General features: G+C 38.9%; 1 protein-coding gene across 1 annotated transcript; it reads right to left on the minus strand.

The window, feature by feature from the left end:
- Positions 1-207: 207 nt before the first annotated feature.
- On the minus strand, positions 208-24,617 carry MALL (mal, T cell differentiation protein like). Its single transcript, XM_075864473.1, has 4 exons — positions 24,510-24,617; positions 4,872-5,042; positions 4,017-4,172; positions 208-270 (listed from the first exon to the last, which is right to left on the minus strand). The coding sequence occupies exons 1-4, from the start codon at positions 24,615-24,617 to the stop codon at positions 208-210; spliced, it is 498 nt and encodes a 165-aa protein (XP_075720588.1).
- Positions 24,618-26,226: the final 1,609 nt, after the last annotated feature.

Here is a 26,226-nt window from a genome sequence, read left to right on the forward strand (position 1 = left end):
GCTGTAATATTAACAGAGGTCTAATATAAAGTACAAAAATATACATTCTGAATTCTAGACATTTACACGGGCCATGGCAATGTTAAGAATTGTTAAATATATACTCTAGAATTGATGGGGAAGTTTCAAGTTGTTACCCATAGGAACTATGTAATCCTATCTAATCTGTACATTCACAAAATAATCTATGAGTCCTCTTGGAAGTGTTTAGTGAACGTAGGACTGGAAGCTATGTAGCACATACATCAGCGTTGTCAAGAAAGCAAAGATCTGGAACAAAACATACAGTAAGATATTAGTTTTCATATATTAAATAAATTGTGTATGAACAAAGTATATGCTTAGAAATTGTTCAAAGAATACTTTTTATCCCAATCTTCTCTAACATGAGAATTAGTTTAATATGGAGTCCCTGGTTCTCAATACAAAATTGGTAACAGGGACCCCCACTTACTATGCACCATTTATACACTGCTCAAAAAAGTCAACAAAACACGTAAATCATACATCGGATCCCAATGAACGAAAAAATTTTGAAAATCTTTATTGATATCAATTGTCTAATTCACTTAGTATAAAATGACGTATCAATGATCAATAGCTCTTCCCGTGTAACAGCACGTGTTCTGGTATCTGCTCTATTTTCTTGAAACTGTGCTGGGAGACACAGCAAACCTGGCGATGGCGCTTATGTATGTGCCATCCTGGAGGAGCTGGACTACCTGTGTAACCTGAATGTGCTGCAGGTCCCCCCTCATGCTACCTGTAGCGACAAGGACAATAGCAAAACGCAAAACTAGATAAGAATCAGTCAGGAAGGATAAGGAGAGAGGTATTGTCTGTGGCCACAACCTGCAAAACCATTCCCTTTTTGAGGGTTGTCTTGCTGATACTTCTCCAGTGCACGTGTTGTCACTTTCATTTGCACCAAATCAGGTAAAATTGATCCACAATCGCTTATGCTTCATAACAGGACAGATTGATATCCCTGAAGTTTAATGACTTGGGGTTATACTATGATACTTAAAGAGGCTCTGTCACCAGATTTTGCAACCCCTATCTGCTATTGCAGCAGATCGGCGCTGCAATGTAGATAAGAGTAACTTTTTTATTTTTAAAAAACGAGCATTTTTGGCCAAGTTATGACCATTTTTGTATTTATGCAAATGAGGCTTGCAAAAGTACAACTGGGCGTGTTGAAAAGTAAAAGTACAACTGGGCGTGTATTATGAGCGTACATCGGGGCGTGTTTACTACTTTTACTAGCTGGGCGTTGTGTATAGAAGTATCATCCACTTCTCTTCACAACGCCCAGCTTCTGGCAGTGCAGACACAGCGTGTTCTCGAGAGATCACGCTGTGACGTCACTCACAGGTCCTGCATCGTGTCAGACAAGCGAGGACACATCGGCACCAGAGGCTACAGATGATTCTGCAGCAGCATCGGCGTTTGCAGGTAAGTCGATGTAGCTACTTACCTGCAAATGCTGATGCTGCTGCAGAATCAACTGTAGCCTCTGGTGCCGACACGATGGTGACGTCACAGATCTGCACTGCCAGAAGCTGGGTGTTCTGAAGAGAAGTGGATGATACTTCTCGTCAGAACGCCCAGCTAGTAAAAGTAGTAAACACGCCCCGATGTACGCACATAATACACGCCCAGTTGTACTTTTACTTTTCAACACGCCCAGTTGTACTTTTACTTTTCAACACGCCCAGTTGTACTTTTGCAAGCCTCATTTGCATAAAGAGGCTCTGTCACCAGATTTTGCAACCCCTATCTGCTATTGCAGCAGATAGGCGCTGCAATGTAGATTACAGTAAAGTTTTTATTTTTAAAAAACGAGCATTTTTGGCCAAGTTATGACCATTTTTGTATTTATGCAAATGAGGCTTGCAAAAGTCCAAGTGGGCGTGTTTAAAGTAAAAGTCCAAGTGGGCGTGTATTATGTGCGTACATCGGGACGTTTTTACTACTTTTACTAACTGGGCGTTCTGACGAGAAGTATCATCCACTTCTCTTCAGAACGCCCAGCTTCTGGCAGTGCAGACACAGAGCGTGTTCTCGAGAGATCACGCTGTGACGTCACTCACAGGTCCTGCATTGTGTCGGACGAGCGAGGACACATCGGCACCAGAGGCTACAGTTGATTCTGCAGCAGCATCAGCGTTTGCAGGTAAGTAGCTACATCGACTTACCTGCAAACGCCGATGCTGCTGCAGAATCAACTGTAGCCTCTGGTGCCGATGTGTCCTCGCTCGTCCGACACGATTCAGGACCTGTGAGTGACGTCACAGCGTGATCTCTCGAGAACACGCTCTGTGTCTGCACTGCCAGAAGCTGGGCGTTCTGAAGAGAAGTGGATGATACTTCTCGTCAGAACGCCCAGCTAGTAAAAGTAGTAAAAACGCCCCGATGTACGCACATAATACACGCCCACTTGGACTTTTACTTTAAACACGCCGACTTGGACTTTTGCAAGCCTCATTTGCATAAATACAAAAATGGTCATAACTTGGCCAAAAATGCTCGCTTTTTAAAAATAAAAACGTTACTGTAATCTACATTGCAGCGCCTATCTGCTGCAACAGCAGATAGGGGTTGCAAAATCTGGTGACAGAGCCTCTTTAAAGAGGCTCTGTCACCAGATTATAAGTGCCCTATCTCCTACATAATCTGATCAGCGCTGTAATGTAGATAACAGTGGTTTTATTTTAGATTTATGCTAATTAGTTTATTAATAGGCAACTGGGCGTGTTTTTACTTTTTACCAACTGGGCGTTGTAAAGAGAAGTGTATGACGCTGACCAATCAGCGTCATACACTTCTCATTGTCACTGATTGGTCAGCGTCATACACTCCTCTGTACAACGCCCAGTTGGTAAAAAGTAAGAACACGCCCAGTTGTCTATTAAGAAACTAATTAGCATAAATCTAAAATTGTTCATAACTTTGACAAAAATGATCGGTTTGCCAAATAAAAACCACTGTTATCTACATTACAGCGCCAATCACATTATGTAGGAGATAGGGCACTTACAATCTGGTGACAGAGCCTCTTTAAGTGTTCCTTTTTTTTTCTTTTTAACCATGTAATAAGTGTCTTCTGTAGCAGAGGCACCTTTGGCCCCCTCAGGCATAAGGGCTGTGTGTGACTGCTACCTCTGCACATCTAAAGCTACATCCTCAGTATTTAGTTATCAAGTCTCTGAAACCTTGGTTATTGACAAGGTTCTCCACCTAAATTTGACCTTTGAAAACTCTGACTAAGGAAATTGCATTGTTGCGTTCTCCTTGATGCCAAGTTGCTTTCCTATTTCCTGTAGAGCAGAGTGGCAGCCAAGGTTTGAGCAGTACGTCTGAGATTTTGTGTGGTATGGGCAACAGCTTAAATCAAGTTATCATCACATCTCTAGTAAGTAATCTGGCTAGCAAACAGTCTGTCTAATATTACTCAGTACTTCATTTTTTACTTATCAAAGCTATATGCAGTAAATCATATTTTTGAAAAATAAATTTAGCTGTAGAATCTCTTTAAAGTATGATTGTGTCTTTGTGGAAAAATAAACCCTTGAGGAACCTCAATAATCTGTTCTTTAAAGAAATGTTTATGATCCACGTGGGCATATGTTCCAACATCCCAGGTTCTTGGGAAAAGCAATGACCTCGAAAATGGTCAGGTCTTGAACAAGGTCTGCTTCTGTAGATATGTATGCAAAGTTTGGGCTTTTTTAATAAATAGTAATAATAGTTTCAGAATTAACAACCATAAGCACTGTTGGACCAGGTTTAATGTATTTTCTAAATACAACTTATTCCCACCAGTCAAAAATGATCCTTTCTTTATCTTAGACAAAGCAATTTTTGCTTCTACTGCTTACACAAGCCAAAGTATCATTGGCTATGGCCGTACAGTATTTATAGGCAGATATTACTTAGTGGTTTGTCCCAGGCACATGTTTCTGAGTCCACTCTTAGTTTGATATATAAAAAGATACACCTTAAAGCATACGTACCGTAGCTGCAGCATTTAAGTGATAATATACAGTATTGCAGTGTAGAAGAGCTGGGTAGGTGGATGGTATAGCGTCGTCACAAAATATTGTAGCTCTAGCTTGTAAGACAGCGGCACTGAGATAGAAAATTGCAGAAATTCCATGATAGATAACGTCCTATGAAATAAAGAGGAAATGCAATGTGTTAATTTGTGGCAACTAAATCAGCATAATTTCTATAAGGTCAGTGAGGTTCCAAACCCGATTTACTATACCAACCAATCTAAATTAGCATAAATGCGGTGAAGAAATGTTAATTTTACATATTTCATTGGTTGCTTAAGGTTTTTACTGATACTATCCAGTTGGCAGCAATATTATTTACATAATTGTATATAACATTGTCTTTTAACTACATTTACACTAGTAGCACTTGACAAAGTAACAGCCATAGTAGACTATTTACATTGAATCTTACAAGAAATTCAGATCTGGTAATGCAGATTTCTTACCAAACGGGTAGGAACATAGTTGGCCAATATTTTTTTCAGAACCAGGACAGCAGACTGTACTTACTATATATTCCGCCATACACTATAGAGCATCAGTGCAGCACAAATTGTGCAGAGATAGCTAGGTGATTGCAGGGCTACCTGGCACAGAAGAGGTAATTTGGCAGCAGTAAGTATATTGTAGATGCCCACTGCTGCCATGTTACTACAGTATATAATATATGGGCGTAATGTAAATATAATTAATATGATATAATTTTTGCTAGAACTAAAATTGTTTGTGTTTCAGGACATGGATTTGTGTAATTCATGAATTATCACATCTGACTTTGTGCATTTACAAAACAATATTAGACTTTCTTACCACTAATCTCCATGTACCGCAGTTGTTTCTGTGGAAACCAAACACGTATACCATGAGGAGTATCAGAGAGAAGAAGAATGAAGACACGGAGACATACATGACCCATCCTTGGCTCGTGTAATAATATACTCTTGTAGCAGCAACCAGGATCCAGACCCATGCTCCGAATAACTGCAAGAATATAAATAATGTGATTAAACAACATATATACCAGTGAGTACTATAGATAGTATGTGGTTAATGGCTCATACAATAAGCACCACCAAAGGCCCATAGTAGTTTTATGTCCCCACATTTATTTTTGAACAGTGTTATGAAGTAAGCACTTTATGGTTGTACTTTACTTCTTAAAATCCAGCACTAGAGGATTGTTTTATATTTTTTTATTTGACAACAAACTAAGCATTATCTTCATTTCATGATCAACATAAAACCGATGATGTAAGAATGAAACTTTATCACCCTACAAGAAGTTTCTGAATTCATGTTCTTACTGTTGGGTGTGAGAACTTGTTAAGGTGTGACTATAAGTGTTTCATTTAGGGTGTGCACTCATTAAACTATATGCCAGGTAAGAATAAACAACTAATGCTAAATATAAAGTATAGTACAATAATACCCAGTAATGTACTGTTGTACTGCAGGTTTTCCGTATCGCCCCAAAGTAAAGCAATGAAAGATGATTATTCCTAACTTTTCACCTAGCATGGAACTTTATGTTTGTAAATTAACTTTCTTTCCAAAAATCAGTTGATTGTGTTTAATTTTTTCTCGCAGAATAACTCATTTCGGGACCAATAGAGTCACTTTGTCAGATTCAACATAGACATATGTCTTTGTTGAATCTGACGAAGGAACTTAATTTGCTACAGAAACGCGTTATTCTGTGAGACAAAATAAAACCCAATCAGCCGATGACTGACTGCGAGTGAAAGTACTGTCACTAATTTGGGAACCTGTGCCACAAGTGGTGTTCATCAGTACCACCTCCATCTTCACCTTCATTTGGTTAAATTATATGCTGCAATTCTAATGCTGATATCTCAAGTTAAAAGGATCACAATTTCGGCCATTCACGAAAATGCTTAAAGTGTAACTAAACGTTTAAAAAACTTTTGACATGTCATAGTGACATGTCAGATGTTTTGATCGGCGTGGCTCAGAGCACTGAGATCGTTAAAATGAAGATCGCTAAAATAAAGCAGCAGAAGCGCTCATTTCTTAACGGCTTTCCTCAGAACGTTGTACGGGCTCAATAGAAAGTCTTTGAGTCCATATACTGATCACTCGGCTTTCCGAGGAAAGCTGATCAGAAACTAAACGGCACTGAGCTCATCAGACCCCCACCGATCAAAACTTCTGACATGTTACTATGACATGTCTAAAGTTTTTTTAAAGTTTAGTTACCCTTTTAGTTTGATTATTAACACATTGACCCTTTTACTGTAGTTGGTAAGAGCTGGTATTATTAAGCTTTGTTATTCTGATGTCATAATTATATCCTCTAGGAGTAACAGGATATTGTAATATGAGTGACTACTATAGAGTTACAGTCTATGGGGTCATACTGTACCTCCGTATGCCTCTAATATCAGAATTTTTAGTCATGTTCATTCTAGTGGAGAATACCTTCATAATACGGGATATGGAGGCACCATACGTGGCACACAGAGTGTATACGGCACCATTTAATGGAGCTATAACCGTCTGTCTGCGGTTCTACAGGCACCCTGAAAACAGCTTTGTGGTGTGTATGAGCCCATATACTTGATAACTAATGAATGGGATAGGAACACATGGCTGATCTGAATGGGATAGGAACACATGGCTGATCTATAGACTCCTGCGATTACCTTAAGGCCTGATTCACATGAACGTTGTATACATCCGTGTGCTGTCTGTTAAAACAACGGACAGCACACAGACCTATTCAATTCAATGGGGCTATTCAGAAATGCGTGATTTTTCACACAGTGTGTTTCTGATGCGTGAAACTCGCTGCATGTCCTATTCTAGTCTGTTTTTGCGGACCACACGCCCTTTGAAGTCTATGGGTGCGTGAAAATCACGGACAGCACACAGACGTCATCCGTTTGCTGTCCGTGTTTCATGCGACAGTTGCTAAAGAAAGGCTGAGAAAAAAATAAGTACATAAAAAAATGTGCACCATCACTGACATAAAAAACTGATGCCACACGGAACAAACGCGGATGGCACACGGAACTGCAACGCATGAAAAACTGTGCGTTTTTGTGGACGCAAAACAGACGCGTTTGTGTGAATCTAGCCTAAATGAAACACTAAATACATTTATTATTGACAGTTATGTATAATGTTAAGAACTCTGTGGTTTCTTTACTTGATAGTATGTAGCAATGCCCTGTTTAAATGGCAATTTCACATACAGGTGTGTCTGGTATTTCTGAGTTAATAAATTATCCTTACTTCAGCAGGGTAAAAGAACTAAACAAAATTAAAAAAAATATGCTGATCAACAAAAGGCAAATGAGAGCAGGTTCCTTATCTTTATTTGCGGCCCTTGTTACAGTGACAGTTTATTCATGTGGCAGTAGCATTAAGTGAAGCCTTTTTATAGTCTGCAGAATTCCTGTACTGTTAAAATTGAACAGATTTCTAATTTAACATGTAACAGTATGAATGCCTGGGGTATCGCTGAATGCTGTAATTATACATTATATCGTACACTATCCTAAAGAAATCAATTCATTGGTCATGGAAATTTTAAAAGATAGATACTCTGTAAAAAACTGATCGCAAGTTTTAAGAGGCCTCAAATACATGCCTCATACACATAACAGAGCCAAGGGCACTCCATGTGCTGCTTCTAAGGGACAATACCACTGAATTACAGCATCAAATGGAGCATGGCACAATTTTCTTTCAAATTCCATACAGAATGGTCCCATAGACTCCTGTGTGTGCCTTATTGCAATTTTGTACAACTTGAAGATTGTAAAGAGCCGTAATACACCCGTGTGCATGAGCCCTTAGGGTGTATTCACACAGTGTGATTATGCCGCGCGGTTGAAAACTGCACTGCAAAAATGTGTGTGTTTTCACCGCAATTTGCTGCGGTTTTGCAGTTAGCATGGAAAGCAGTGTAAAAAAAAATGCCGTGGTTGCAGTGCGGTTTATGGCTGTGAGGCAAAAAATGTGCTGAATCTGCACAGTGTGAATGCACCCTTAAGCAGACAAATTATTAACCAAAAGTGATTGATTAAAAATTGAGTGATGTAATTGAGAACGAATGTGCCTTAAAGGGGTTTTCCCACGAGGGACATTTATGACATATCCACAAGATATGTCATAAATGTCAGATAGATGTGGGTCCCACCTCTGGGACCCGCACCTATCTCTAGAACGGGACACCTAAACCCTGTTCTACCTCAGTGTGTGTCGTCTGATTTCCCACTATGAAGGTGAAAATAGCATAGCTCGCTGAGCTACGCTGTTTTCGTAAGCCCCATAGAACTGAATGGTAGTTACGGAAACAGCATAGCTCGCATGCTACGCTGCTTCTGTAACTGCTATTCACTACTAGCAAGCTACGCTGTTTTCGTAACAGTCAGGAAGTAGCCGGGAATCAGCGACAGCAGACAAAGCTAGAACTGGGGTTAAGGGGGCACCATTCTAGAGATAGGTCCGGGTCCCAGAGGTGGGACCCGCATCTATCGGACATTTATGGCATATCCTGTGGATATGTCATAAACGTCCCTCGTGGGAAAACCCCTTTAATTAAAGATAATGCTATTTAAGCTTTAGTAATGTAATTGTCCAAATAAACTCAAAATTATTTTGTATGAGGCACTCTTTCTATTCTATAAAAAATGTTTTTATTGCAAATAGAGACTGAGCTACAATACCAGATGTAGACTATGGACAAGACCATTTTTTCTAATCCTCAACAACCCCTTTAAAGTAAGTGTATATCTGGAAATATGACCTATCCTTGTTGTATTTGGTAAGATTACCAGATATCTTCAATTATTTTTTACAGCATCTGTTATAACATTAGTTAAAATAACACAGAAGTGAAAAGGTCACTCACTCAGCACCACCAATGGGGTTTGGACTCCTGAGGAATGCACAATGAATGGTAAAATGATAATGCACAATGGATGTCAAAAACAAATACAATAATCTGGCAGAGCACAAATCATTTTCAAGGAGAAAAAGGTCAAATATATTAAGCTTGGCATTTCAAATTGCAGTATTAAACTAATTTACTTTGGCGAAAATACGCCATATATATTAAGAGGTGCGCACCTTTTAATATATTTTTACGCATCTTTAGCTGTCCGTGCGAAAGACATGTAAATTTACGCCTGCTATGAGCAGGTGTAGATTTGCACCGTAATTTATGCCAGTTTCTGGCATAAATCATGATAAATCCGTAGTTCTAGTGGAGGTTCTACCACCTTCGGCTAAGTCGGCTAAGCAAGTGGTGTACAGGCTCAATACCGCTGTACACCACTGGACACTGCCTGCTCATCTTTCTGAAGAAAGCTGTTCAGAAACGAAGTGGCACAGCACTCACCCGTGTGTTTCTGCCTCATCGTTTTAGCGATCAGTGGGGGTCTCAGTGCTCGGGCCCCCATCGATCAAATCTTCTGACATGTCACTGTGACATGTCAAACTTTTTTTGAAAGTTTAGCTACCTGTTTATTTGGCTATCCAGATGTCTGCAGTTAGCAACAAAACAATGGAGATTTCCACAATCCAACATAAATTCAAGAAAGTCTTTAACCCTATGTGCAAAAGGATGTATCTGTTGGTTTGGAGTCTAAATGTATGTTTTTTGCACAAAAGGGGTTAAATTAGCTCAAAAGTGCAAAGTATCCTGGTTATAGTAACAGGAATGCAGAGCAGATTTGAGAATTTGACCAAATTTGTCATCAAAATGACGTGTGGCTTTAAACTTTTTAACTCATGCATTCTGCATACCTGCATATCAATTACATTGTCATTGCATGATTCCCCAATATTCCCCAAATTGTCATTGACTAGGTCTACAAGTTTGTACATATAGGTTTCTGTTTGTTTCAGTCAGGGTTCCGTTCATGGGTTCCCCTGACCGAAAGCTTTGACGGAACCCCTGAACGGAGCCCTGACGCAGATGTGAACGAAGCCTAACATCCCAATTGTATTTATTTATCTCTTCAAACTTTTATTCCAAAACTATTTATTCCAAACTTACCAAATAAAAAACCAATGTAGAAAATGTACATTTAAATACTTTCAAGACGAACCATTCAAATTGTGTAATGATATCCTGAACCACTTCTAACCGCTTCAGTTATTATAATGTGAACTAAAAGTAAAATGGAGTTATCCATTGTAAGTACTGATTAGAAAATCTTATTATATTTAAAGGGGTTGCCTGGTTTAGAAACCAATTTTCAAATACCATACTAGGAAATTCTGAGTACATAGTGGCATACACCATTTAGGATCAAAATCATTAGACATGAGAAAGTGGCTACAAACAGCGTCTCTAACTGAGGAAGACCCGGCACATTGACTCCTTTCATGGACAGTCCATTGGTTTCTAATGGCACTGTGTCATGCATCATTTCCACTGCAGGGGACTTATTAAACACTTCCTACTGGGTGCCTAAGGCCCCATGCCCACTTCAGTTTTTTCCTTCAGGGTGCTAGCCGTTTTTCTGACGGCTAGCACACTGACCCATTCATTTCAATGGGGCCATGCACACTTCAGTTTTTTTGACGGTCCCGTTGCTCCGTTCCGATCCAAAGTAGAGCATGTCCTACTTTGGTCCGGGATTCCGTGACCGTGAGGCCCATGAAAGTCAATGGGGCCGTCAAAAAAACTGAAGGCACACGGAAGGAATCCGTGTGCCATCCCTGTGCCGTCCGTGTGTGATGGAGCCGTTGCGGGCAGAAAAACATAACAGAAATATGACACTAATCAGCAGCCACTTGTCTCTATCAATCACTGATAGAGAAAAGAGGCTGCTGATTAAAAATAAAATAAAAATCAGTTCATACTTACCCGGTTGTTGTCTTGGTGACGAGTCCCTCTTCTTCCTCCAGTCCGACCTTCCAGAATAACGCGGCAGCCTGTGATTGGCTGCAGAGGCCGCTGCAGCCTGTGATCGGCTGCAGAGGCCGCTGCAGCCTGTGATTGGCTGCAGAGGCGGTCACGTGGGATGAAGCGTCATCCTGACGTGCGTGACCGCCACTACAGCCTGTGATTGGCTGCAGTGGCGACATGGATGAAACCTCATCGCTGGAGGCCGGACAGGAGGAAAGTAAGTATGACATTTTTTTTTTATTATTACATTCAAATTGTATTTTCCGAGCGCTGAGAAAGGTACTGTCCAGGGTGCTGAAAGAGTTACCGCCGATCAGTGCAGCCCATTAACTCTTTCAGCACCCTGGACAGTACCATGCTCGGCGCACGGAAACGGAAACACGGAGTGCACATGGGAGTGCACACGGCCGCTAAAACGGACACACGGATCCGTCAAAAACGGCCGTGAAAACCGTGTCGGAAGTGTGCACGAGGCCTTAACAGAATACAACTGATCACTAATGATCCAAGCAGCAGGACAACCTGTGATAAGCTTATGGACAATCTCTTTAATCTGTATTCTACATCTGTTTTACATCAATTTATTAATAATAAATTAGTTGTCATGTTTGCTTATGTCAATGAACTTAATCAATAAAATCTTTTAGAACTGCAAGTATGTGGGAAAAGGAGGATAGGATTGACTAATCAGATCACTGCATTGCAGAAAAGGGGGTGTTACACCCATAACACTACTGATCTGTACTAGACAAGACACATTCTTTAAATAAATGTATTTCTGACATTACCAATTGACTTGATGGAAAGGATATGGCATAATGACAAAGAGGTATACAAAAGGGTGGATACGATACTCATTGTACAAACATGAAATAAGACTTGAGTCACCCTCATCACCATTGTGCAACCAGTTTTGTATAAAAAGATGGGACATTCCTTTAATATGTTACTAATTGACTTGTATTTAATCAGCTAAGACTTCAGAGCACATAGTAAAGTTTGCTGATTCCCTTGAATGTTATGAATTCATACATTACCTTACATGATTTGTGATTTACTTATAACCAACATAATAAAAACTGGCTTAACAATAATTTTTAGTATATAACTGGTAACAAGCCTGTAGAAACAGGAAAAACTATGCAGTATGACGAGTAAGAGGCTACAACCTTGCCTTAGGAAGAGAAAAAAAATGATAAATTATGAACATATAAAGCCATGTTTGGAAATTATAAATAATAAGATCAGCTAATAAAATACGCAAGAATGTATCTAACTCCAGCTTAGTTCCTTTAGGGGTTTTCCAGTCCTTAAAAATTGATGGCCTATCCTTAATTTCTACTTTCTCACTGTGAATCATCGACACACATGTAGCGGTGATACACAGTATTGCTGTCTCGTCCAATTGAAATGAATGGCAGAAGGCTGCAATACTGTGAATCGCCGCTACATCCGTGTCAACAATTTAGAGTGAGCAAGTAGAAATTAAGGGAAAACAGCGCTCGAAGTAGCGCTCCACCCAAAACATCTGATCGGCGGGGGTCCCGGGAGTTGGACCCAGACCGATCAGCTATTGATGGGCTATCCTGAGGGACTGGAAAACCCGTTTAAATGCTCCCTTCAATTCATAGTCAGCAAGTCATATTCATCGTCCATGATTGTAAATAGAAAGTTGCTAATATTTAGCGATAATCAACCCCATTCTCTATTTTACTGAGTGTGATTGCTGTGGTGGTGTTGATCTCAGAGTCTCAGGGGCAAAATACAATGTCTGGGATGATCAACAATTTCATCATTGTAGTTTTCGGATGGCAGTATCAAAGTAGTATTGTCTCTCCATGTTCATGTTGGAAAATATGGCTCACATATTATCCTGGTTATATGTATTTATTGGTCAACTGCAGCTAAGTCAGGAGAGGTTGGGTGTATTTAAACAAAAGCTCCTATTGTACCCCACGTCATGCCCACACAGACCTGGTAACTTAATATCGAGTGTGCTCTTTGTGGCAGTGAACTGTTTTAACTGTCTCTTTGAGAAGGTAACAAAGTGATACACAATGAATTTAACAAAGTTGTAACTGCTATATCAAATAATCAGAGAAAGACCACCATGTACAATATATGTTCTATGGACAAAAGGAAAGGTAAGGCATGTGTTAAGCTGAAGAGCACGCCAGATCTCTGGTATCTGGACCCCTGTGAGTATGATTTACGGAGTAGGTGATTATGTTTATTTCCAGTCAAGCCTGAATTTTTGCCCCTTACCAGTGCAACCATACAAGACACTGAACAAGCAAATCTAGCGATAAGAAGGATCACACTTGTTGCTACATAGAAAGAATATTTGTCAAGATATAAAAACAAATGTAATGCAAGAAACATCCAAAAGTCATACAATGATTAAGATACAAAATACATAAAAAACAACAGTAAATGATGGGTTCATTCCATGCAAAAATTATTATTTGATGTTCATGTCTTTAAATATAGGTTACCATCAGATAAATAATCTTTTCTTTGTCCATTTTTAGAAATCCCCTGTGGTTCTATATATACAGTTTTTAGGAGTTTATAAGTCAAACCATATACCATAAAAAATATACTCATAAGGAATCTGCCTTCTGATGGTTTGGAAGCATTTAAAATGGTGTCGATGTTCATCAAGTGTTTCGGCAAGTAACTAATGCGCACTAAGCAATAACTGGTTCTTCAGGTTCTACAGGATCTTCTGTACTGAGTAAAAAGATATTGAAAATGCAAATATGAAGCTAACCATACACATTCAGATGTCCCACCCCAACGGTTGGTGAGAAATCTCCCATTTTCATGTCTTGTCTAGTGATGGTGGCACCATAACTGCTGCAGGGGGTCATTCGTGGGAAGTGTTGCATAAGTTCTAAACTGTTCTACAATTTATCACACAATTTCCACTTATTTCCCCGATCATCTCTTGGGCCGAAATATTGCACCATGTATTGTCAGCTTGTCCAATAAACTTTATCATCTATATAAATGTCTATATTTTTATGAACCATGAATTCCTGAAGAACAAGTACACAAAATACTATATCTGCTTGTGAATAGTCTGGATGACCACTAACACTGCCACATGGCAGCTCCAACAGTGATGGTCACCCAGCAGCCTTGTGATGCAGTGATGTAGGAGTGGGTGTCTTAACTTTTCAGATTTGCTATCTTTATTAGTGCACTGATAAAAGTGGAAAAGCTTAGTGACAACCTCAAGCTCCATACTGGTTGTCACCCAACTTTTCAAGAAACAGATACAGTTAAGAAATAGCTGAATATAATTGTAATACCCAGAAAGAAATGCAAGGGCTTATATTTACTGATGAGGTTTTAGTTTTTAGATATTCCTAAAGAAAACAAGGGATCAATGCTAAAAAATACTTCAGATACTTTTCTTTCTAGCTGAAATGTAATGCAATGATGCCACAAGCCTGCCAATAATTACACCCTAAATTCCAGCGACACACGCCTTATTGCAATGTTACTAGTTCATGCTCCTATTCATGACAAACTGGCTAAGAATATATGAAACTAACTTCTAAACAACTCACAAGGATGATACAATACCACAAATATCCAAATGAATTACAATCATTGTAAAGAAAATAAAAATGAGAACAAAATCTTCAAAGAGAACGCAGGCAAATGCAGAGATGAACATTGAGCTGAACTTTTAGAATGTCTAGTAAAAAGAAGATTTACCATTTTAAGATCAAGTGCCATACTCTAGCATATTTTACCTGCACTCTCATTTTCTTCAGTTTTAGGTGCATAGAACATGCACCTACAGACACACAAAACATGCAAAGCCCTACAGACGCACAAGGGCCCTGTAGGCAAGGGGTCTACTGCCATCAAAATTCAGAGTAAAGCCAACAGACTAGACCTTCTCAAGGGCTCGCTGCTCTCTATGCCTGACCCTGAATCTCGCGAAGCATTGACTTATGGAACTAGATACTATATCACGAAAAAAGTCACTAATACATAAAATACCACAATGTTGGAAGCATACTATTGTCCAAAATGTCTTGGTATGCTGAAGCATTAGGATTTTCCTCCACTGGAACTAAGGAGCTTAGGCCAACTACTGACAAGCAACCCCATAGCATATTATCCCTCCTCCGCCAAACTATACAGTTGGCACAATGCAGTCAGCCAGAAAAAGTTCTCCTGGCATTTGCCAAACCCAGACTCATCCATCAGATGGCCAGATAGAGAAGCGTGATTCCTCACTCCACAGAACACATTTCCACGGCTCCAGAGTCCACTCCATCCGATGCTTGGCATTGTGCTTGGTGATATAAGGCTGGCATTCAGCTGCTCGCCCAAGGAAACTCATGCCAAACCAAGATGTTGTTCGCTTATTGGTCTGTTTTGTGTCATTGTCGTGTTGAAACACCCATTTCAAGGGCATTTCTTCTTCGGCATAGGGCAATATGATCTCCTCAAGTATGAACCATGATCCACTGTATACGATAAATAGGCCCAACACCATGGTATGAGAAACATCCCCATATTATGATTTTGCGGCACCATGCTTTACTGTCTTCACAGTGTACTGTAGTTTGAATTCAGTGCTTGGGGGTCGTCTGACATATTTTCTGCGGCCGCTAAACCCAAAAACCACAATTTTGCTTTCATCAGTCCACAAAATGTTGCGCCATTTCTCTTTGGGCCAGTCAATGTGTTCCTTGGCAAATTTTAACCTATTCAGGATAATTTTTTTTTTTTTAAAATGGGACTTTGTAGGGAGTTCTTGCTGGTAACTTGGCTTCACTTAACCGTCTTCTGATTGTAGCAGTACTCACTGGTAACTTCAGAACTTCTTTGATCTTTCTGTAGGTGATCATTGGCCTTTGACATTTTGGCTCTTCTTTGATCCATTCCCCGCTTCCTTCCACATCTTTCAGTTTTTGGTTGCCACTTCAAGGCATTTGAGATCAGTTTAGCTCAGCAGCCTATAATTTACCACATTTCTCTATATGTTTTTAGCTCTCCAATAAACCTTTTAATGAAAGTAGGTTTTACATCATAACTAGAGATGAGCGAACCGGAACAACCGTGCCCGGTTTCGGTCCGAACATCGTGAAAAGTTCGGTTCGCAGAGAATCCGAACTTCACCGGGTTCGGCCGAACACGTTTTGACCGAACCCGGGCGGGCAGAAAAAACATTACAAAAATATTATACTAATCGGCAGCCACTTGTCTCTATCAATCACTGATAGAGAAAAGAGGCTGCTGATGAAAAATAAAATAAAAAGCATTTCATACGTACCCGGTCGTTGTCTTGGTGACGAGTCCCTCTTCTTCCTCCAGTCCAACCTTCTTTCCTGACTCGGCAGCCTGTGATTGGCTGCAGAGGCCGCGGCAGCCTGTGATTGGCTGCAGAGGCGGTCACGTGACGTGCGTGACCGCCACTACAGCCTGTGATTGGCTGCAGCGGCGACATGGATGAAACGTCATCGCTGGAGGCCGGACAGGAGGAATGTAAGTATGAACGTATTTTTAAAAAAAAAATTTTTATTACATTAAAATTGTATTTTCCGCGCGCCGAGCATGGTACTGTCAAGGTTGCTGAAAGAGTTAGTGCAGCCCATTAACTCTTTCTGCACCCTGGACAGTACCATGCTCGGCACACGGAAATTACAGGTTCGGTCAGAACTAGTTCGGTCCGAATCAAACTTTTTCGTGAAATTCGGCAAACCAGCCGAACCGAACTTTTCATAAGTTTGCTCATCTCTAATCATATCAATTTCTGGAACGACCCATTTTCCTCAATATTTAAGAAGGAAATGCAATATAATCAACATGTGCAACATTTGCCACCCTCCTACCTTATATAAGGGCCAAAATTGACACCTGTTATTCCACAGAAAGAATGACTTCACCAATTTAACTTCTCACTGCTATTACTTTGAACAAGCCCCTATAATTAATGATTCTATTACTCAGAATGAGCGGCATGTCCTAATTGTTGGCTCTGTTTTTTTCTGCTACTCTAACAAGTAAATTATTTGCTATGTAGAAATATCACTTCTACCAAAACCATTAATTTATCAGGTTAATGATGTTGGACTGCTATTTTTTTTAAACACTACTGTAGATAATGTGCATAAATGCTATTACATAGAAGGGAAGCGCGTTAATTCATAAACAGTATCAACGCAGTAAAAATCAAGGGAACACACCATCCTCCTGAACGGTATGAGGTAATATGATCAATATGGAACGCCTAAATACAGAACATTGTGGCAAAAGTGTAAATGATACAGACCAAGCTGGTGACTGCACCCAATGTATGTTTCTTTGTCACTTTCCCAGAGGGTACCCTTTGCATTACATTTCAGCAAGAAATGAAATTATCGAAAGTATTTTTAGCATTGATAACTTGTTTTATTTAAGAATATCTAAAAACTAAAACTTTATCAGTAAATATAAGCCCTTGCTTTTCTTTCTGGGAATTTAAATTATATTTAGCCATTTATTTAGCTGTATCTGTATTTTGACAAGTTTGGTGACAACCAGTATGGACCTTGGGGTTGTCACTAAGCTTTTTCACTTGTATCAGTGCATAACTAATACAAATTAATACATCAAGATTGTATCCCTGAAGTGACGATTATTTAAAGGTAATAAAAGGATTTTATGTTACATTTTAGATCTAAGATTGCCAGGAAAATCAGTTTTCCAATTTGCTGGCCTGTACCCTTAGCAATAAACCTTTAAGATTTTTTCTAAATCACAAATCAAATACGGGGAATTGGTGCGTCTCCAGTGTATTTATAAGATGTCTTGTAATCTATGAAATTATTAGACTTTGATTGTCGAAACCAGAAGTTAAAAGTGTCCCTAAGTGATGTCACTAGACGGTATGTACAGTATGCTAATAAACCTGCTAGGCCGATCATTAGTAACACTTCATAAATCTAAATGTAACAGTGTCCTTTCCCTTGGGGGTGAGACACAAGGTGTGTCACAAAAAGGCTCAAATAAGGTGTGCTCATCTTGCTGGGGAGCACAAAATATGGAATAGCCCAAATATATAAATACAAATAAATGTGAACAAATCAATCATATGTTTATTATCATATTTTGTTAACTTCAATTTTGAATTTTTCTTTTTCCAGAAAATTAGATATGTAACTGGGATATTATTTTGTTATATGTGTCAATGCAACATTTTTATGTTGCCATACAAAAATCTTTGAAAAACACTGAGAGAAACAGGGCAAAGTGCAAAGTACTTGGCAAAGTTGCAGCCCACTTCAAAGTAGTTTAAGATCCCCTCAATCAATAAAACTTTTCACCATAGACGCAGTTGCCATCTTGAACTACGAAAAGATGCCATGCCCCTTCTGCAAGTTATCTGTAGAAGATAGTAGCAGTATTAGGGGGTATGGTGTCTCCTAGTAGCCCACTGATCCTGTAAAAAAGAGGTTTCAGAGATCAGAGGAATCTTAAATAGTCCTAAGGAGGCAGCAACATAACCAAGACAATAAAATACTTCTATTGTCTATTATTGATTGAGAAAACTTTTTAAACACCTTCCCATGCTAGATGAACGAGGAGTTCATGAGGGATGGGTATTGACAAATATATTACATGCTTCAACATATTAAGGAGTAAATGTGGGGCTGATACAGTAAACAGGACCCTAGGAGCCTGGGAAACAAATAGTTATTTTTCCCTGTTTTGTTTTTAACTACATTGAGCAGTTGACTAAGCTATTGGTTCCGTCAAGAACAACGAAACCCTGTCGCAACGGTGACAAGCGGAAACCATTAGCTAGGTTTCTGTCACCATTGATATCAATGATGAGGGTAACGGAGGCTTAGGTTTCCGTTTGCCTCTCCGTTGAGGGGTTAACCTGACAGAAACCTCCAACGGAACCCCTCAATGGAAGGGCAACGGTGATGTGAACAGGCCCTTACAGAACTAGACATGCAAACAGTTATTTGTTATAGTTCAATAGCAAACAATAACACTAAAGCTAAAGATAATATCTCTATACAGTATTTAGCAATCTAGTCTTTATTGCCGGGGTCATGGCCTGTTGTCTTCATTCAGCCCTGTCAAGAACACCATTATGATGCCATCTTAAATACACAACCTAGCTGGCACTATTCAAGACAGGGTTTGTACAGTTATGTGTGATCTTGAGGCTATTTTTTCGCCAACACTGAATCAACAGTTAAAACAAAAGGAAATGTTATAATTGGAAGTCAAATTACAGTGGTCATTACATAAAGGATAAAGAGATTAGGTGTTATACTGTAATGTGGTATCATGGTATCTTTGATTTTCTTTCATAATTTGGGAGTTGCCCTATAAAAAGCATTGCCACTTATTTACTATTTTTATGTTGATGCTATCAAAATCTATGTATTACATACAACATAAGTTGCTGCATTCAAACTTCTTCTAGATTGGGCAAAATGTATTTTTCTCCTAGTCTAGAGAAAATGCAGTTTAGGAGAAAGGGATGTGAAACTGCGCAGTCCTATAGTTCAGAGAACAGGCATGCAGCATACATACATTATCCTGCGTTATAAGACTCTGAAGACCAAAAGGAAAGCAACACAAAAGAAACTAGTGAACAAAAGGCATAATAGCCGTATAAAACATTCAATTATATTAAATAAAAAAGAGCAAAAAGTGATTTAAATGCTTATAGGAATTTTCTGATTGTGTTGGGGATCGATATAATGACATGATCACAGGGTGGATTAGGTAAGTAAATCACATCTATATATGCACCAATTGTCTGGACCTCTAGTTGAGCACCTGGTTGAGAGACCCATGTAGGGGCCAGGGACCAAGGAAAAAAAATCTATGAATGTATTCTCCAAGACCTTTGTATAACTTATGTCTGATCATTTTCTAATATGACAAGATAATATAATTATTTTACTAATGTTCTATATTTACTATAGCTAACATTTCTAGCTAAAACACCAATTAAATCTGCTTGATAAATATATAAATATAAAAAAAATACATAAATAACATTGTTAACATATGTGCCATGTCCTGGTCCAGTACGCAGCAATTCTGTTGTAAAGTTTTCAAGTAAAAAGTAAGCAATGGTCTTTTTATGAGTTTATAGCTATGATCTTGGTCATTTGAAGGCTCGATATCTGAAGATTTTATAGCTATGGCTTCTATGATTTGATATTTAGTATTAAACCCCAAAAAATATGTAATTATGAAATATGTATCGCATTCTACTCATTTTCCATTATAAGTACATTTACTTCTGTATACATTTCATGGACTCTGTAAGAATTACAAAAAACACATTTAAGACTACATTTAAGGAAGACTCTACCATAGAAAACCTCAGACTATGTTGCAGTATTAACAAATCAAGGTTTACTAACCCCAGCCAAAACAACATTCTGTATTCATCAAAAACCTCAGCAAAAGCTAAAATCAAGTTTCCTTGTGCCATCTAGGTTAAATATTTAATGACCTCCCTGTCGAATCTGGGGTGGGTCAAAAACGCTCTTTCGGTAGGAGGGCAATTTCAAAACGTGTTAGCCTTGGATCTAGGATTTGTAGAGCACTTCACAGAATTTACCCCTAACACAATGCAGAGTGCAGAATGGTATTTCGAGCTTTTAAAAAAGCACCTACTATATTTGCTTGTTCCGTGGAACAATACATATACAGCTACTTCACAGTGAGGGGTTATTGCTAGTTTTCAAGTCATTGTAAAGACTGGTTGATGCCCTTGGATTTAAAATATTAGGTCAAAAATGTAAATACTCTATAATACTAGAAGAAGTGGCAGTAGGCCATCTTTAAAGTAAGAGACATATGATGATAATAATATCAAGATAAAAATGCATACTACCTCCGCATGTTATCTGTATAGATTGGATATGTCCATAAATAGCAAGAAACATATCACATCCATACAGATGATCTATATGTGTAGTCATGCAAGGAGTGGCAATACCAGGCAGCCCTAGAGGTCAATTATTGGAAACCAAGTTTTAATACAATATAAGGTAGTAACTGAGAGCTCTCCTATATATATATATATTTTTTTTTAAAGTATAGGACCTCCTTAAATGACATGTTAACAAATGATTCGATTTTAGATATAACCAAGAATATTTTTAAGCTAAGGAAAAAAGAGTTTCGAATTAAAAAAAAATGCTACAAACCACAAATACTATGTGTTAATACACAATTTTCAAGCAACAGGGTTAGTGGAGGCAAATGAGATACTTTTCAAAGTACATCAGTCTATAAATTAAAAACACCAATTCAGCTCATAGACTATGTACACTTTTGAAGGCAATTTTTTCTTTTAAATAAATTTCATTTTCAACATCTTTTTGAATTAGATTTTGTTTAAAGAAAAAAATTACTTTTTGAACGCTATTCTTGCGTGCCTCTGACATGCAGGATCCAGCTATGATCTATCACATCTAAGTTCATGAGTATTGTTGATACTCATAAGCTGGTCATTATCATTATTATTTATGCCAAGGTTCAAAAGGTGTGGCATTATTTACAATACTGTGTTTTATTTCATAACTTTTATTTCATCCATACAGTGATAAAACGAACATACTTCTGTCATATTCAGTGTTTTTGTAATAACATGTACTGTATTTTGTAACAACTTAGTGCATTGATCTTGACCAAGAGGTTTTGTATATGCAAAGCTTCAAAAAGTAGCATAGTCATTATCACCAATGCTAACCATAGACTGGGCAGAGAAAAGAGGAGCTATGAAATATTGACCATGTCTGAAGTTCACAATATTACAGAAGAGATTTTCCAGCAATCGGGCAGGTGAATGTCGGGTGTCTTGCAGTCAGAGACTGCCAGGGACCCCGGAGAGAACACAGAAGTGGTTTTCACCACTTTTGTCTTCTGCGTACTCACATACACAACGCTCAAATGATCGCTGGGATGCCAGTAGTAGGAGGCTGCTGCTGGGTCTAAGGCCTCATGCACACGACCGTAGTGGTGTGCATGGCCGTGATTTGCGGCTCGGACGTGTCACCCGCGGGCTGCCCCCGCAAATGGCGGGCTGTGCATTCATTTCTATGAGCCTGGACTGCAAAATATGGCCGTAATAAGACATGTCCTATCTTTTTGCGGTCCAGGCTCCTGGGCTATGCACGGACCGTGGAAACGGTCATGTGCATGGGCCCATTGAAATGAATGGGGCCGCAATTCACCCGCACATTTGCGGGTGAATTGCGGCCGCAAAAATACATTCGTGTGCATGGGGCCTAACTAAACCCAGCACAACCCTATAAATGGGGCTGCTGTTAAAGTGGAAAAGCAAAGTGGGAAAAAAATAAAATTATGAAATAATAAAGTCCCCCAAAGTTCTTTCTTCACCTTTGAGGAACAGGCTGTAATAATAAACAAATAAAAGTAAAAAATAAAATTATATAAAAACTAAACATAAAATACCTAACAAAAAACGCTCTCCCCACCAAATATTGTTGTAATGCTGGCCCTTACCCAATTACCCTAAAATAGACATTTCATATCTCGAAATTTACGGTAAACAATGATGGCCACAAATAAAAAGTCTATTTTATTACCAGGAAAAAAATCAGCTAAAAGGTAAAAAAGCTTTTTTTTTTTTACTATTTTTTTCAAACTATAGGCAAAATATGCTAAAAAAGCAAAAATGTTGTGTAGAAAAATGATAAGGAAAGAAACCTGCATTGAAAAAATATCCCAAAAATAACGTCACTAGCCCAACAAATAAATCCGTTAACTAATGCGTTCAAAAAATGGCTAAACGTTGCCTGGTTCTGAACTGGTTAAGAAAGTAATAAAGAAAATATTAGATTTACTTTCAAATCAAGACCGCTAAATACACAGTGTGCAAATACCAAGCTGCTTGCTTGCTTTAAATAACGTGTGAGTAATTCCTGTCCAGTTAATGCCACCCATTGCCAAAAAACAATAATGACATTTAGATAAAGAAATAAACCTTGCAGTCACTGCATCCAATCTGAGAGAGCGCACAATGGTGTGTGTAACCCGATGACATGTAGACATCTCAAACCTAACCAAGCAGCTGAGGTCTTCAACCAGCATTCTTCCATTGATATTCCCTATTATTTATCTGTGTTGTGAACAATATGTCCGCTTAATTGTTATAGAAATCTGTAGCCACTTTAGTAATTAAAATATCTAGCAGCCTCCATTCTCCAAACTCAATCTCCACATTTACAGCTGCTTTCTAGGACTAATGTATATTTTTTAGACATCCTCAGATCATTTTTGGACCAATCATTATGCCTTCACCACCATCTGATCGCCACCCTTCTTTATCCAGGAATAGGGCACTTAATATCGTCCCAACCCAACTCATATGATCAAGAACTCCTTGGTAACTTTACTTGATTTTAAATTTTTGTTTTTGCCCTTCATACCCCTCCGTTTCCCATGCCCATCCATATGTCTTCTCCATTTAATATTGTCAATATTCCACCAATACCTCTAGACCAGAATTGTTAAGCAGGCAAAATCCTCCCTCAGTATATTATCATTAGACGTATTGAGCCGCCATAATGTTGTATACTCTATCTTACTAATCCATACCAAGTTCTATCTTTTTCTTTTCTTTTATGGGTCTACTGTCAATGCTTGTCTATTAAGAACTTCTGGATTGTACTGCATGTGACATTAGATCTCTATGAATAAAAAAAAAACACCTCTTATATGGACCTTTTGTATATTGCCTTAATATCGCAAAACACCTGGTTCCATTTTTTTATCCTGTAAGAAAAGTAGACATATATATGGATGACAGGCAGCCACGTCAGCATGTTCAACACATTGCAACAAAAATTAAAGCTTTTCAGTGTATATACATATATATATATATGCCTATATGTGTGTGGGGAAATGTGAATATGACATTGGGAACCCCAATTTGACCAAATGCTGGTATTAACTTTGGAATAATAGCAGTTGTAATAATTGACCATGCAAGCCAACAAGTGCAATATGTTTGACTGTCATATATATATATATATATATATATATATATATATATATATATAAAGAAAGAAGATTTGCAGCACTCCAATGTGAAAAAAGTGGTGGTTTATTCAATCCAAGAACAACAGCAACGTTTCAATCCTACAATAGGATCTTTATCAAGCCTTGATAAAGATCCTATTGTAGGATTGAAACGTTGCTGTTGTTCTTGGATTGAATAAACCACCACTTTTTTCACATTGGAGTGCTGCAAATCTTCTTTCTTTATATATCAATACACGTCCGAGGATCGGGACGTTTTGCTGGGCACCTGATCGATTGATTCCGTGTGAGTGCTACTGCTTTCTTGTTTGCTATATATATATATATATATATATATATATATATATATATATTTATATTTATATGTCTGTTATGGGCTAGTAAAGTTTGAATAGAAATGTTCAGCTTAGACTTGTTAAGACTTGCTAAGTATTCTTCAGTTCTTCCTAAGAATTTGGAAGTAAATTGAAGTCACATTAATACTTTAAGGATAAATAACTTACCAGTTCAGGAACTATAAATGCATATGGAAGTGTTCTGAAAACCCCAAGTCCATAGGGAATATCCGGAACTTCACAGTTGCCTGGTATCTGAATTCCTTGTGATGCCATTTTTGCCCCTTAGATCACTGTGCTACGTGCAGAGGTGTCTGCTGTGTTTCTCACCTTGCTATCTGTACACCAAACATATCAATCAGAAAGGTTTAAGATGTTATACGACCAGGGACACACCTACACCTACGTACTAGATTGAAAAACCTGTTTTGTTCCTCTCAGGCCCATCGAGATAACAAGGGCAAGGTGATCCCTGTTTAATCTGTCAGGCAAAAACTTATTATGAAATATGCAATTAAATGATGACTTTCTCAAGTGGCTCTTCTATGGTGCAAATATTTAAGGAATGATTTTGAGTATCTAGCAATACAATGGTAGAAAAAAGACATACTTTTTCTATTTGACATTTGAATGTAGTGGTAATTTATTATTGTTATTATTAGGTAATACTAGATATATTATATTTCGCACAAATATATGAGCAAATTAACTAATAATTGCAGGAATTACATAAAAAATAATTTTAGTTTTGAAAATTAAAGGGTTATTCCCATTATTTAATATGATGGCAAATCGCTATGAAATTTCATAACATCATGATCGTGGGGGTTCAATCTCGGAGAATGAAGGGACGAACGTCCCTTCGGCATTTCTTCTGAAAAGCGGTTCTCTCAGCCACTGCACCGCAGCTCCTTTCAAGTGAATGGCGCTATGTTATAGTTCCCTGTATAGCGGGTGGCCGGAGCATCACTGTGCAGGGAAAATCATTCTAAGGATTAAACCCCCATTAATCAGTAAGTGATGGAATATCCTAACTATACATTAATATTTTTTTTTATAAAAGTTAAAGGGCTTTTCCTGCCAGTAAAAATTGATGGCCTATCCTCAGGATAGGCCATCAATAGCCGATCGTTTGGGGTTCGACTCCCGGGACCCCCACCGATCAGCTGTTTTGAAGTAGGTGCTGCACTCCTATGAGCACTGCTTCCCCTTCATTTCTACTTGCTCACTGTGAATCGTCAACACACATGTAGCGTCGATTCACATATATTGCAGCCTTCTACTCCCATTGAAGTGAATGGGAGAAGTAGGCTGCAATACCTGTGAATCGACCGCTACATCCGTGATGACGATTCACAGTGAGCAAGTAGAAATGAAGGGAAAGCAGCGCTCGTGCAAGCACTGCACCGCCTTCAGAACAGCTGATCAGCGGGGGTCCCGGGAGTAGGACCCCTACCGTTCTGCTATTCATGACCTATCCATGGGCATAGGCCAACAATTTTAACTGGCTAGAAAACTCCTTTAACCCCTCCACGACTGCCATATGGCTATATACGTTCTAACTGCCGATGCCCCGTGCAGTTAGCACATGTATAGACGTCGGCAGCCTGGAAGGGGTTTAATGAGTGCAGTGCTGCTTCAGTGTGAGCAGCACTGCACTCTCATGTGTGCTGGGGCTTTGAGAGCCCCGGAATACACCCTCCACTGTAGATGTAGTGCCACCCACAACCCCCGCAAAACCCTCTGTAGATAGCGCCACCTAAACTCCCTCCATCATCGGAATCCGTGGCCAACTCTCTGGTGGAGGATTCCCTTCCTAGAGGGAGCCCCCTTTCCATCCCCGCTGTAGATAGTGCCACCCCCCCTGCAGATAGCCCCCCCCCGG

The sequence above is a fragment of the Rhinoderma darwinii genome, chromosome 4 (genome assembly GCF_050947455.1).
Source record: "Rhinoderma darwinii isolate aRhiDar2 chromosome 4, aRhiDar2.hap1, whole genome shotgun sequence".
In the NCBI taxonomy this organism is placed as follows: Eukaryota; Metazoa; Chordata; class Amphibia; order Anura; family Rhinodermatidae; genus Rhinoderma; species Rhinoderma darwinii.

Bases quoted from the DNA above. Each gene is read 5' to 3' on its own strand.
- MALL (XM_075864473.1), bottom strand. From the start codon at position 24,617: ATGGCATCACAAGGAATTCAGATACCAGGCAACTGTGAAGTTCCGGAT. The intron at 5,043-24,509 runs GTAAGTTATTTA...ATATTCTTGCAG, and splicing joins CATTTATAGTTCCTGAACTG to TTATTCGGAGCATGGGTCTG. The intron at 4,173-4,871 runs GTAAGAAAGTCT...TTTATTTCATAG, and splicing joins GCGGTACATGGAGATTAGTG to GACGTTATCTATCATGGAAT.